General features: G+C 46.3%; 1 protein-coding gene across 1 annotated transcript in view; it reads right to left on the reverse strand.

Moving 5' to 3' along the window:
• The window catches only part of MCTP2 (multiple C2 and transmembrane domain containing 2), a 177013-nt gene that overhangs the window by 147264 nt on the left and 14467 nt on the right, over positions 1–15282 (reverse strand). Inside the window, exon 2 of the mRNA XM_063142442.1 lies at positions 282–806. Coding sequence (XP_062998512.1) covers positions 282–806 — 525 coding nt within the window. The remainder of the gene's footprint in view (positions 1–281; positions 807–15282) is intronic.

The following is a 15282-nucleotide window of genomic DNA, read 5'->3' on the forward strand; positions in this document are numbered from 1 at the left end:
CTACCTTTGCACAAATATAACGATCACATTTAAGATACATTGAATTTTTTGAAGTGCCAAACATCCTACAAACACATTAGAAAGCAGCTTACGAAGTCAGGAGTGGGCAACTTGAGACCCTCAAGATGTTGTGGGGCTGCATCTCCCATCAGCCCTAGCTAATGTAGCCAATGGTGAAGGATTCTGGGAGTTGCAGTCCGACATCATCTGGAAGGACAGAAGTTGCCCACCCCTATACTAAGACTCTCTAACTTGGGTTTGGTTGACCCAATGCCCATTACCTCAAGTGGGTCTTCTGCAAAGTCACTGTTGAAACTATTCCTTTTCAACAGTTCCACAAGATCTTCGCTGGACCTCCGCTTCACTTCTGGCGCCGCTTGCTCCGTTTCTTTAACCCCGATTTCCACGCGCACCGTCTCCTGCTGGCTCCACCGCCATTCCTCCCCAGTCTGTTCCAAGGAAGCATTGCTGCTATTCTCAAGGTACACCTCCGTGGCGGAAAAGCCGCTCGGGAAGAAAGTGGACATGGCTTTGGAACGCGAATAGTTCATTTCTTCTTTGACAATTGCCTCTACATTCAGCATGTCAGGCATGGAGGAACTAAGTTGCCGGTCTAAGGGATGCCGTCGCCTCCTCTCCAGCAGTTTGGAAGAGGTTTTCTTGGTCCTTCTGATGCTCAGGTTTTGTAAGAAAGGCTTGGTTCTTTGTTTGAATGATCCCCAGACTGAAAGCTTCTCCAGATCCATAGTTAAGTCAGATTCCCAAGGGCCCTGTGGTATCCCTGGTGTTGAGCCTTTCATCGACTCCTAGGAGTGATGGGGAAAGAAACACAGGGAGAACTTACTTAAGTTAGCCGCAGCATTATGGAGACGCATTGATTTGGATTATGTGTTGGAATGTCCCTGACATATACCTTGAATAGATTCACAATTTTAAAAGGTTGCATTACTAATTCCTCCCAGTGTTTTGCTTTATTATTACTTTTATTTTAAAAAAATCAACCTTCACAGGCAAGTGTTGTTCTTACTAGAAAGGAAGTACAGCATTTCATCCTACACATGTCGTGAGGATAAAAATAGCTGTAGGGGAGCTATTTCAATTTTCTCCAAGAAATGCGTCATGGGAATTCCCAAATGCCATTAATGATTCAGCTCAATGACTACAGGACACTATTCTGGGGAGAAGTAACCAACCTCTCTCTGAGCTCTAGAAACTGCACAGGCATCCCCCAAACAATCTGTGTATACCATCTACACAGATTACAGCACCAGCCTCATGGACGAAAGCAGGGGGAATTTGGGGCCCTCCAGATGTTTTGGCCTACAACTCCAGTGATCCCTCGCCATTGGCTAGGCCTAATGGGAGTTGTAGGCCAAAACATCTGGAGGGCCACAAGTTGTCCACCCATGGACTAAAGGCACATGATGCAGTCACCTTGTTGAAGTCCGGGTCTGACCAGTGCTTGATTGGGACGGAATGATCCCCAAGGAGAGAGGATCGCGTAGGATTTTGCTGGTTTTGTCCCCATAAACAACACTTTATCCAATAAGCAAGTGGAATAACTGAAAGGACTTCATTGTTCCCAAGTTAATTGGGCATCTTTACTATTTAGAGCTGTGAGCTAAAGACACTTGCTATAAATCATTCTTACTACTGCAGCAAACAGTCATTCTGTAAGCTATCCAAAGGGGTAGAATATTAGTCTGTTGCAGAAAAAGAAAAGAAGAATCTCATGACAACTTAAAGGTGACAAATTTATTCTGGTGTAGTCTTTCATAGACACCGATTCATCTGATGAAGTAAACAGTGTCTCTGAAAGCTTATGCCATGGATTCCGGATACTGCATCCATTTCTGGGCACCACACTTCAAGAAGGATGCAGACAAGCTGGAGCGTGTTCAGAGGAGGGCAACCAGGATGATCAGGGGTCTGGCAACAAAGCCCTGTGAGGAGAGACTGAAAGAACTGGGCAGGTTTAGCCTGGAGAAGAGAAGGTTGAGGGGAGACATGATCGCACTCTTCAAGGACTGGAAAGGTTGTCACACAGAGGAGGGCCAGGATCTCTTCTCGATCCTCCCAGAGTGCAGGACACGGAATAATGGGCTTCAGTTACAGGAAGCCAGATTCCAGCTGGACATCAGGAAAAACTTCCTGTCTGTTAGAGCAGTACGACAATGGAACCAGTTACCTAGGGAGGTTGTGGGCTCTCCCACACTAGAGGCCTTCAAGAGGCCATCTGTCAGGTTTGCCTAAAGGTGGATTCCTGCACTGAGCAAGGGGGAGGACTCGATGGCCTAAATAGCACCCTTCTAAGTCTACAATTTGATGATTTGATAATTATCACATGCTGTCAGGGTTGAAAAAGATGTTTCAGACCCCAGTCCTACCTGGAGATGCTAGGGATTGAAGCCAGGGACCTTTTACATTCATAGCTGGTGCTCTACCACTTAGTTACAGCCCAACATTTTTGGGGGTATGAGTGCACCTCCACCCTCATTCCAGGAAAAAGAGAGAGCCCTGAGCTCTCAGAAGATGTTTCAAGTTAGTCTTAACAGTTATGTTCCATCTTCCTCATTATCATCATACCCTGTCCACAAAGCGTTCGCAATGGCTTTGCTTTCGCTGTCTAAGTAATATTTCAAACAGGAAAGCCATTTCCTTTCAAGGGCCAGCCACTGTGGAAAAAGGACTTCTCATACCCTTGTTTAGCTACCCTTCGGCCAAAGGCTAGGAAGGCGGCAGCTTTTACCACATCCTGGGGAAAAAATGCTAAGGTGTCTCCGTAAGCTAAATTTAACAATATTTTCACATCTTTCTCTCCTGTCTGCAAAAGGAACCTAATGGCATTTCGTGAAGTGGAGAGGAAAAACTATTCCTGGAAAAACTGCATTCTGTAAATTATAAATAACAACCCTCTTTGGGGTAAATGTATGGCTGGCCAATCCCCTCCCAATTCAGGGAACAATAGATTAAGAAACGCAACGCCGGTTCCAGGTTTTGGAGTGCCTTTGGGTAAGACGCCCCCTGTGGACTGACTCCCTCAGTGTGTTGACCATCATTGGTACCACCGCCATTGTCACCGGTTGCTGTTGCTCCTCATCCTCTTTCTCCTCATGGCTCCCGCTTGCTCGCTTGACAGGCAGAGAGCCAGGGAACAAGGAGGCAGTGGCATCTACCGCTGCTCCTCATCGCCTCCACTGTCTGAGAAGAGTGAGAGGCAGGTGAACAGGGGCGTTGCAATGGCCAAGTGGAGAAATAAGAAACAGCACCCTCCTGCCCATGTTCCCCAGCAACTGGGATACGCAGGCATACTGCCTCTGATGATGGAGGTAGCGTAGAGCCATCAAGACCAGGAAACGGTCCAATCCCCTTTTAAAGCCATCCAAAATGGTGGCTGTCACTACATCGTGTGGTAGCAAATTTCATAGGTTAACAACGCAGTCTGTGAAGAAGTCCTTCGTTTGGCCTGCTCCGAATCTGCCACCATTCAGCTTCACGGGATGACCCCCCGCTGGGTTCTAGTAACACGAGAGAGGGAGAAAAATGTCTCGCTATCCACTTTCTCCATGCCATGCATAATTTTGTACATCTCTGTGATGTCTGTCATCGCTTGCCTTTACTCTAAACTAAGCAGTCCTAGATGTTTATTTACTTAAAAGGTTGTCACACAGAGGAGGGCCAGGATCTCTTCTCGATCATCCCAGAGTGCAGGACACGGAATAATGGGCGCAAGTTACAGGAAGACAGATTTTGGCTGGACATCAGGAAAAACTTCCTGACTGTTAGAGCAGTACGACAATGGAACCAGTTACCTAGGGAGGTTGTGGGCTCTCCCACACTAGAGGCCTTCAAGAGGCAGCTGGACAACCATCTGTCAGGGATACTTAAAAGGTTGTCAGTCACACAGAGGAGGGCCAGGATCTCTTCTCGATCCTCCCAGAGTGCAGGACACGGAATAACGGGCTCAAGTGACAGGAAGCCAGATTCCAGCAGGACATCAGGAAAAACTTCCTGACTGTTAGAGCAGTACGACAATGGAACCAGTTATCTAGGGAGGTGGTGGGCTCTCCCACACTAGAGGCCTTCAAGAGGCAGCTGGACAACCATCTGTCAGGGATGCTTTAGGGTGGATTCCTGCATTGAGCAGGGGGTTGGACTCGATGGCCTTATAGGCCCCTTCCAACTCTACTATTCTATGATTCTATGTTGTAACCTTTCCTCATATGGAGTTGCTCCAGCCCCTTGATCATTTTAGTAGCTCTTTTCTGCACATTTTCCAACTCTACAATAACCCTTTTTTAGGTGCGGTGACCAGAACTGTACATAGTATTCCAAGTGTAGTCACGCCATAGATTTCTATAAGGACAGTATGACATTGGCAATCGTATTGTCAATTCCTTACCCTGTGCCTGCTTACCCTACCCTGTACCTGTTTGCATTCTCTTCCCCTCCTTATTGTTTTACTATGATTTTATTAGATTGTAAGCCTATGCGGCAGGGTCTTGCTATTTACTGTTTTACTCTGTACAGCACCATGTACATTGATGGTGCTATATAAATAAATAAATAAATAATAATAATAATAATAATAATAATAATAATAATAATAATAATAATGCCTACAGAGTATTTGCCTTTCTCACAGTAGTCGCACACTGGGACAACATTTTCATGGAGCTGTCCACCACAACGCCAAGATCTCATTCTTGGACTTTCACCACTAACTCAGCATGTACATGTAGTTTGGGTTATTATTTTGGATTATTATTATTTTGAACCAACTTACATCTGTTTACACTTGCTTACATTGAACCGCATTTGCCATTTGGATGCCCAGTCTCCCAATTTGGAGAGATCATTTCAGAACCACCCACAATGTTTCAACCACCTTAAAGAATTTGGTGTCAACAGCAAACTTGGCCACCTCACTGCTTACTCCTAATTCCAGGTCATTTATAAACAGGTTGAAAAGTGTGGGTCCCAGAACAGATCCCTGTGGGACCCCACTGTTTATATCCCTCCAGTGGGAGAATTCGCCATGTACTCCTGCCCTCCGGTTCTGCTCTTTCAGAACAGAAAACTTAAATGAACATTTTACAGAGATCTCAGCCCATTTGTGTTTCTCAGCACAGCTAAAATGCAGCAGGGAAGTCAGTCACTAAGTCTATGAATGGACAAAAGACCAGCTGGTCCCCAATCAGAAAGCGATTACTTGCAAGGAGAAAGATGTTCCATCTGCAAGCAGCATGATCAAAGAGAGCTGAACTCGAATCTGGTTAATGCCGTTTCCAGGCCCTGCTTCTGTCAAGTCTCATACGCTACAAACTGTGTCATTATTTAACAGGGACAACCCCTGGTAAATCGCAGCTCCCAAATTTGCCTTTGATGGATAGTAAGTGTGATCTGCAACAAAATGTTGCAGTGTAGCCTCTCCCACAACAAAACGGACCTGTTCAGGGTTCCAGCCAGCTGTGCCCTCCTCTAGGATCCTATGAGCTATAAGTGAAAGGCTGGCCCCATCCTCTTCTCCTAAAAAACCTAACTGGCAGGCTCTTTGTCAGGGATCAGAAGACTGGGCAACTGCTGAGGGCCCAGGGACTAAGGAGGGCCTGCCAGTTGGGTTTTGTAGGAGAAGTGGATGGGGCCATCCCTACCAACCCCTAAGACCCTCCACTCATTGCTGCTGCCACCCATCCCCTTCAGAGCCACATTGGCAGGAGAAAGTGTCCGGAGTGGTACTTCAGAGAACTGGTCATAGCTAAATGCCTGAGGATCATAGAGTTGGAAGGGGCCTATATGGCCATCGAGTCCAACCCCCTGCTCAATGCAAGAATCCACCCTAAAGCATCCCTAACAGATGGTTGTCCAGCTGCCTCTTGAAGGCCTCCAGTGTGGGAGAGTCCACAACCTCCCTAGGGAACTGGTTCCACTGCTGTACTGCTCTAACAGTCAGGAAGTTTTTCCTGATGTCCAGCCGGCTTCTGGCTTCCTGTAAGTTGAGCCCATTATTCCGTGTCCTGCACTCTAGGATGATTGAGAAGAGATCCTGGCCCTCCTCTGTGTGACAACCTTTTTAGTATTTGAAGAGTGCTATCATGTCTCCCCTCAATGGATACTGTTTTACACTGTTTTTATATATATTTTTGATGGTTTTAAATTTGTATACTTTTTAATGTTTACTGTTTTAACTTTTGTAAACCGCCCAGAGAGCTTCAGCTATGGGGTGGTATATAAATTTAATAAATAAATAAATAAATAAATAAATCTTCTCTTCTCCAGGCTAAACATGCCCAGTTCTTTCAGTCTCTCCTCATAGGGCTTTGTTTCCAGACCCTGATCATTCTCGTTGCCCTCCTCTGAACCCCCTCCAGCTTGTCTTCATCCTTCTCCAAGTGTGGTGCCCAGAACTGGACGCAGTACTCAAGATGAGGCCTAACCAGGGCCAATTAGAGTACCTCCTGCGATTTGGAAGCTATACCTCTATTTATGTAGCCCAAAATAGCATTTGCTTTTTTTTTTTTTTTTTTTTGCAGCCATATCACACTGTTGGCTCATATTCAGCTTGTGACTTACAACCATTCCAAGATCCTTCCTCAGAGCCAGGCATTGTAGAGACTGCAGAGGTATCCCAAGAGATCACCTGTGCTGCAGTTTATCTCCTGGGCACCTCTCTTCGGGAGAAGGTTCCCATTGTTTGTTTAGGCAGAGCTAACAGAGGACAGGTGACCCGGAAGATCACCTACGGCACAGGCGTTCTCCAGTCAGGCAACCTGGGTCGATTTCACAGAATCATGAAGTCTGGCCCAACACTCTACTTGCTGCAGGAAATCCAGAGGTAAAGTCATCTCCCCAAGAGAACCTCTCCAGCCTCTCCTTGAAGGCCATCAGCGAGCAGAACCTCCCCACCACCACAAACACACAGAGTGCCTGACTCCATCATGGAGCAAAGAGCTTTTCTCAGTCAGAATTGTCTGCTAACAGCCAACCAAAATCTACCGTCACCACCAGCAACCATTCCAGCAAGGCTGCACTTGAAGGAGATGAAAAGAGAAAGTGGGGCAGTTCCAGCACCCTGGCTGACAGTCGCATTCTTCCCCTCTGCCCTCCGCATAAGTGTTTCCTTGCATGTCATCTCTTTTTAGATGGCAAACCTGGAACTCAGGAAGCTGCCAAATGCTGAATCGGATGACTGGTCCATCTAGCTCAGCATTATCGACACTGCCAGGGTTTCAGGCAGGATTCTTTCCTAGCCCAATCTGGAGAAGTCAGGGATTGAACCAGGGACCTTTGGCATATATAAAGCTGGTGCTCTACCGCAGAGCTAGGCCCACTCTTTGCTGGCAGGGACTTTTTTACTGATGATATGTAAACTGTTCCTGGAGCCATTTTGGAGCTAGACAAAAAATACTGTAAATAATAAATAAATAAAAACCCGCCTTCCTGTAACTTAAGCCCTTTTAAGTTCTATTCCTGCCTTCTGGAGCAGCCGAGAATGAGCCTTCGCTCTCTTTCACGTGCAAGCCCTGCAGATATTTGAAGAGTCCCGTCACGTCTACTCTCAAGTCTTCTCCTCTCTGGGTTAAACGCCCCCAGTTCCTACAATTGTTCCTCATGCGGACGTGCGTCCTCTACCCCTGACCGTCTTCAATGCCTCCTTTGAACCCTTTCTCATTGATCTGCACCCTTCTTAAATTGCAGCACACAGAAGCACTTTGGACAAAGGCTAGAAGCGTACATGCATTCCTTTATTTCCCCCCCGAAGTTAACGTCTTTTCTCAGATTGCACTACAGTCGTGGGCATATTCTTACGAGGGACAAAAACAGAACAAAGAATACTGTCCATTCTCTCCAAACCATTCAGGGTAGGGAGAGAGGCACCCAGTAAATAAGCAGGCAAGGTGCTCCTTGAACTTGAAAAAGCCACAGCAGCCTGCCCAGAAATGGAATCCCATTGGTAAACACAACCCCCTTCTCTTGATTTTTCCAAAAGAATCAGTCTTGAAATGACTCCAGCTTGCAACCCTTGGCTGCGCCTGCAGCTCTTTACACTCGGGGAAGGACCGGCGCAAGTGACAACTTGCTCCAAAACATTTCCAATACATTCAGTGTCCTCCTTTTGCCAAAGGACAGGAGAGGGAGGGAAACCCTACTTCCTGTTGCTAATTTTTAATTGTGCACTGCCGTGAGAGTGGCAAACACTTGTAAATAAAAGCCGCCTTATGCAACGCCGTCTGCGTCAGCGCTGGCTGTCAGACGCCAGGGCTGGGTCGAAGAAGAAACGCAGTGCCTGAAGCTGGAAGGAAGGGGGTGGAAGCATTGGCTATAGGCAGTGAACCTGGGGGTACCATGAAAGGGCATCAGCAAAAATCAATTATTTGGCCATGGCTTTACCACCCCGGGAGGGACTTTCCCAAGCAAAGTGTGTGTTCTACCACAGGGAGCTATGAGGTGTGCAAAATCCCAGCACCACATTAAAACCAGGCTGGCCACTTACACGTCATCAAAAAGAGGAAATGCATTCCTTCCCCACCCACCCCTCCAAAAAAACAGATCAAAAGAGGATGCACATTTACATACAGTTTCCATGTGCTGATTTGCATGCATAGATGCACTTTTGGAGAGACCGGCTGTAGTAGAAACGTAGTGCATCTCACCGTAATGAGGAACACGGTGTCCAGTGCACCTGCTTAGGCTGCTGTCCAGGTGCTAATAGTTGGCGGGCAACTTCAATTGCTGTCCTGGCTTCCTACTGTTCTTTATCTTTAAACCAGACTTGCATTCGTGAGCCCTTCATAGAATCATAGAATAGTAGAGTTGGAAGGGGCCTAAAAGGCCATCGAGTCCAACCCCCTGCTCAATGCAGGAATCCACCCTAAAGCATCCCTGACAGAGGGTTGTCCAGCTGCCTCTTGAAGGCCTCTAGTGTGGGAGAGCCCACAACCTCCTTAGGTAACTGGTTCCATTGTCGTACTGCTCTAACAGTCAGGAAATTTCTCCTGATGTCCAGTCGGAATCTGACTTCCTGCAACTTGAGCCCATAAAGACTTTTGCATGGATCCTTGCAGCAGCCAGTGCAAAAAGGGACACCCCTGTAAGTTGAAAAAGTGTCAATTTCTGGTCATTGGTAGCATGTCTTTCCTGGGATAACACACAAAGAAAACTAGCAGATCAGGGGGAAAGGAAGCCTCAGAAAAGCAGCAAATAAATATTCTAATAAATTAGCAGCCTGTAGGCAACATGGCTTAAAAAATGTCCCTCCTTCTTCTGGTCAAGAAAGTGACAGACATTAGGTGGATCCACAGTTGGCTACAGAATCGGACTCAAAGAGTGCTTATCAATGGTACATTCTCAAATTGGGCAGAGGTAATGAGCAGGGTACCTCAGGGCTCAATCCTGGGCCCAGCGCTCTAGCTAAAAATAAAGATATGGTTTGATTTCAAAATGGATTCCTGCATTGAACCGCTTGGGGGGGGGTTTGGACTTGATGGACTTATAGGCCCCTTCCAACTCTACTATTCTATGATTTTCATTAATGACTTGCACAAGGAGGTGCAGGGAATGCTTATCAAATTTGCAGATGACACAAAATTGGGTGGGATAGCTAATACCCCAGGAAACAAAGTTCCAAGTGATCTTGATAGGCTGGAGTGCTGGGCTGAAAACAACAGAATGAAATTTAATAGGGATAAATGCCAAGTAATACACCTAGGAAAAAGAAACCAAATGCACAGTTACAAGATGGGGGGTACTTGGCTCAGCAATACTACAAACGAGAAGGATCTTGGAATGGTTGTAGATCACAAGCTGAACATGAGCCAACAGTGTGATGTTGCTACAAAAAAAGCAAATGTTATTCTGGGCTGCATTGATAGAAGTACAGCTTCCAAATCGTGGGAGGTACTGGTCCCCCTCTATTCAGCACTGGTTAGGCCTCATCTTGAGTATTGCGTCCAGTTCTGGGCTCCACATTTCAAGAAGGATGCAGACAAACTGGAGGGGGTTCAGAGGAGGGCAATGAGGATGATCAGGGGTCTGGAAACAAAGCCCTATGAGGAGAGACTAAAAGAACTGGGCATGTTTAGCCCAGAGAAGAAAAGACTGAACGGAAACATAATAGCACTCATCAAATACTTGAAAGTTTTTCACACAGAGGAAGGCCAAGGATCACTTCTCGATCTTCCCAGAGTGAAAAACATGGAATTATGGGCTCAAGTTACAGGAAGCCAGATTCCATCTGGACATCAGGAAATATTCCTGACTGTTAGAGCAGTACGACAGTGGAACCAATGACCTAGGGAGGTCATAAGCTCTCCCACACTTGAGGCCTTCAAGATGCAGCTGGACAGCTACGTGTCAGACATGCTTTAATGTAGATTCCTGCAGTGAGCAGGGGGTTGGAACTGATGGCCTTATAGGCCCCTTACTTACAGCTCTATGATTCTATAATTCTATAAAGATAGGTTAATAATGGAGCCTGCCCATATGCAGCCATCTATGGTATTTTGACTGTAAGCACAAAACTGATCTATTCCCTGACTCCTCCACCAAATCACGATCTGAAAATTGACCAGTTAAGTCCTACAAGATTCCTTAGGATGTCAACATGCAGTACATTACACTGAAATATGATGCTCCAGGTCACTCCCTTGAAAGCAATGAAGCAAATATATTTGAATAAGCATGTAAATATACCAGCTGCACCTGGCCATAAATCCCCACACTTTTATTTGCTTATGCACTGCAAGCGAGGCTGATAAGGACCGCTCATCATCAATCTTTATAAATGCACTGACATTTCCTGTTCCTGGAGCCCCCGATGTTTAGAACACCTCGTCTGCTTAATAGCAGAGAAAGGTTGACGTGTGACGGAGAAAAGAATAAAATAAAGAGGGACGATTAATTCAGTTCTTTATTCGTGTTAAAAGAGACAGTGATAAAGTGCAAAGGCTGCAAAGGAAGTCCCAATCACCCAGGAAGCAAACCCAGGCTTCAAAATTTGTTCATCTGCTCATGCTGCTCCAGGGCTTTTCACACCTTAAACATGCACACCCACCACAAGGAGCCACAACCAATTCTGACCCCTGAAGAAGTCCTGCACATTATGCACATTGCATTTGCAAAGGCCACCTATTCATTTCCAGGCACCATTGAAAGAGCTGGCATTAACCTTTCACATCCCTAATGGTTTAGGGCAAGGTTATTTAAAGGGCCTTCTATACCCATATGGGCCTACCCAAGTCCTTAAACTGGTCTTGGAAGTCCTGCTCTCTGGCTCACCACTAAATATCAGGTTAGAGACTGGGATGGCATATTTCCAATGGTAGATCCAAATCCTTTGGAATTCTCTCCTAAGGTTACTTTATTTGGCCTTCTATTTGGAGCCTTAAAGCAGCAGTTTATACAGCTGAAACTCTCCCCACGGCCTGAGTTCGATCCCAGCGGAAGCTGGTTTTAGGCAGCCGACTCAGGTCGACTCAGCCTTCCATCCTCCCGAGGTCGGTAAAATGAGTACCCAGCTAGCTGGGGGAAAGGTAATAACGGCCGGGGAAGGCAACGGCAAACCACCCCGCTATAAGGCCTGCCAAGAAAACGTCAGCGAAAGCTGGCGTCCCTCCAAGAGTCAGTAATGACTCAGTGCTTGCACGAGAGGTTCCTTTCCTTTCCTAAACAGGCCCTAAAAACCTTTATTCCACCAAGATGATGATGATGATTTATTGGAGTTTTACTGTTTTTAAATCTGACGCTGCTTTATTTCTGTTCATAGTAGTTATCTTAGTCCTGATTTCTTATTTCGCAAGCTGCCTTGGCCCTAATGGCAGGATAAAACTAACTTAAGAAATTACATAAAAGACAAGTTTCTTGTTGCTTGCACTCCACATTTTCAAGTGTACAATAACGTGTGCCTCAACCCTTTGCATGAACTCTCATGTGTCAGGAAAAATTATCACACAAACCGAACAATTTGATCATCACAGTAAGTTCTGTTTAATAGCCCAGCAAAATCCTGATCAAAACTAGTTTACCGACATTGGAATTCCATCCCAGTCATTTCAATTGGTGGAGGAGGCTCTGTTCCACAGGAAGAAAGATCTGTCCAGAAACAGAGCAGGGCTTTTTTGGCAGTGCCACCCAACAGAACCTGAACAAGCTGGGTCATTGTATACCCTCTGCCATAAGGTTAGGACTTTCCCATTTTCCAATACCACATGACATCCATGTTCTTTTGTTGCTGCTATAATGACATTTTGTGATTGTGTAAAGTGTTTAGCAATTATATAGGATGCAGTCTTTTGTCCCCTGGACACCGTCTGGGGGACATAGGATTTTCTGGTTTCTGGGATCCGAGGTCGGAACCAGGGCACTGACCTCAGAGCCCAGAAACTGAACTACCCACCCCCTCGTAGCTGCTGCAGTTCTCTCCAGTCAAGATGTCAAACGGGGTGGTCCTTGAAGCAAAGAGGGGAGGAGACTGTGGCACCTGCTTTATGCAGCTTCCTATGCACCATGTCCCATCCCCCCTCCTGCTCTGAAGTTCCCCAGCTAGACATGTGAAATCGCCTGTCTAGCCAATAATGCAAGCCAGTCGGAGCACAGAGGTGAGGATCCAGCTGCCCTGCATTGAACAGTCTTCAGCCTCAGAGTTTGGAGGCTGATGACTATCTCCATAGGATTGCACCCTTGAAGAACTGACAAGCATCCCTTGGAAAGGAGGCCAACAGCAAAAGATTTCTCATCAATGAATTATTTTGGCCTGGGGGGTAAAACTTTGTAAGCCTCTATGTCTCGGATATCACTACCCCATCAGAAGCACCCCATGGTTTCACACACTCCTGCCCCCCTCCTATTACTTATGCAAAAGTTCGCCATTCCTTTTCATTTCTGGATTAAATGTACAGCATGGTGTTGCATCTCCATGGTTTCTCAACCATGGTTCACTCCAAGCCCATTTGCAACAATGGTTAGCCATGTGTTTCAAAGTATTTGGAGTGAATCATGGTTGGCAAACGCTGCAGAGCAGAAGTAGCCCTGTGCCGTAATTTGCTTTCGAAAGCGAAAAGGAAGGGAGAAGTTTGCGCATGCAGGAAAAACAGGGAAAGTGCACGAATCTACAAGGCATGCTGATCTTGATGACGAGCAGTAGCATATATCCACCAGGCCATGAAATCCAAGTACCGTGTGCCCGCACACATTTGCATGGCCATGGTGCCTCTGCCTGATAATCAAGGGGTGTAAATCAAGTGGATTATGAAAAATAACTTCCAAGCCAAATCAAATAAGGTGGAATTTATTTACCAGCCTACCTTTGAAATCCAACACCCGCACTTAATCAGAGATTTCAACACTGGACTGCTTTAATGATTTGGCAGGTCTCAGAGCACTATTGAATCAGGCTCTGACCTAAAATGGCTCCCCAGTGAGATTACTGCCTGGTTCTCTCCTTTCCCCACTCCTTTGGTTGTTTTTTTTAAGACAAGGGTGGGCATTAACTTGCGGCCCTCCAGATGTTTTGGCCTACAACTCCCATCTGCAGAGCCAACAGTAAGGGAGCATGGGAGCTGTAGGTCAAAACATCTGGAGGGCTGCAAGTTGCCCAGCACTAGAAAAGAAAGAGAAAGAAACTGAGAGATGGAAGGTGACCAGATACAGATACCTTCACCTCTAAACAGGTCTGCAGACAAGAGAATTTTAGAGGGTGTAGCTTCTCTCCTCAGCAAGCTGAACCTGCCAGAAATTATCTCTTGCAGAAAGTACGGGAGACTGGTGATCCTTTACCTCTGATCACCCTAAACAGAGAAGGAATAAATGGGGCCTGTGTGAAATGGTTATTGCAGGTTGAGCCTTGGAGGTGGAGTCTGTAAAGGTTGAAGTGAAGACTTAAGAGTATTAGGGACCGCAAGACCAGCCTTTTCCAACCTGTAGGGCATCTATATGACACCACTTTAGCTACTGATTCCCCAAACACACACAAACCACATCATCAATAGGGTTCATGGCAGGAGTGAGCACGGGCTAGAAAGGAAAGGAAAGGAACCTCTCGTGCAAGCACTTGAGTCATTGCTGACTCCTAGAGGGACGTCTGCTTTCGCCGACGTTTTCTTGGCAGACTTTGTAGTGGGGTGGTTTGCCATTGCCTTCCCCAGTCGCAGTTACCTTTCCCCCAGCTAGCTGGGTACTCATTTTACTGACCTCAGAAGGATGGAAGGCTGAGTCGACCTGAGCCGGCTGCCTGAGAACCAGCTTCCGCTGGGATCGAACTCAGGCCGTGGGGAAAGTTTCGGCTGCAGTAACTGCCGCTTACCACTCTGTGCCACACGAGGCTCTTACAGCATAGAAAGCCATTATAGCATTAGGAAAAAAGCCAGGAAAATTTGCAGCACCGTTCTCACACAGCGGAAACATGCAGCAAATATCGAGTGACTGAAAACCTCCAAAACCTTATTTCTTTCCTGGCAATTCTGCACAACATTGTAGTTTTGTAAGTCTGTAGCTGCGCAGTTGCGCTGATACAGTGCATTGAATTTATGTGATATACATAATAACTGTCCTTACTTCTGTCCCAGAATGAGACTTTAATGTCGCCATGGCAGCCAATACGAAACATTCACCTGGAGCCTACACCCTTCCCTGTATTCTCATGTCTACTGGGATCCACTTCCTAACCACGTGAACGGAAGCCATCACTGACACAGGCACAAACAACTGTGGTGACATTGGAGCAAAGCAAAAAAAATTGTGGTAAAACGGCACATCAGAAATGCACAGCTTCGCGGGAAATAATGTGGCTGCGATTTAGCGGCTGCATCGTATAAACAACGGGGCCCCACTGTGCAGAGACCTGACTCAGGGTCTCCCCAGTCTCAGCCAAACACTCTAACCACTACATCACACTGCCTCTCCCAAACCATTATACCTGATAGCTTCTCATCTGCAAAGAGGAGAACCAGGTAAGTGCCTTGGGTTCCTTGCAAGAGGGAAACATTGTGGAGTGGAAATGCAATCAATGTAACGTGATAATAAAGAAGCCAGACTTGGATTCAACAGTCCTTCGAACAGAGGACTGTCCTCCGCAAAGTAAGGCATACAGCCAACCCAGGTGAGAACAGATGGTGACACTGTAAAAACAAGCACCTACTACTCCCAGGAATGCGATAATTTCTCCTGTACAAAGCCAGATGCAAAGGGTAGGCGAGAGAGAGAGAAAGAAACTCAACTCCATCCTAATCCTGTGCAGCTGCAACTGCTAACATTTCTAAATCTGCACAACTATTTGAGGTACAAAAG

Source organism: Elgaria multicarinata, chromosome 16, assembly GCF_023053635.1.
Source record: "Elgaria multicarinata webbii isolate HBS135686 ecotype San Diego chromosome 16, rElgMul1.1.pri, whole genome shotgun sequence".
NCBI lineage: Eukaryota > Metazoa > Chordata > Lepidosauria > Squamata > Anguidae > Elgaria > Elgaria multicarinata.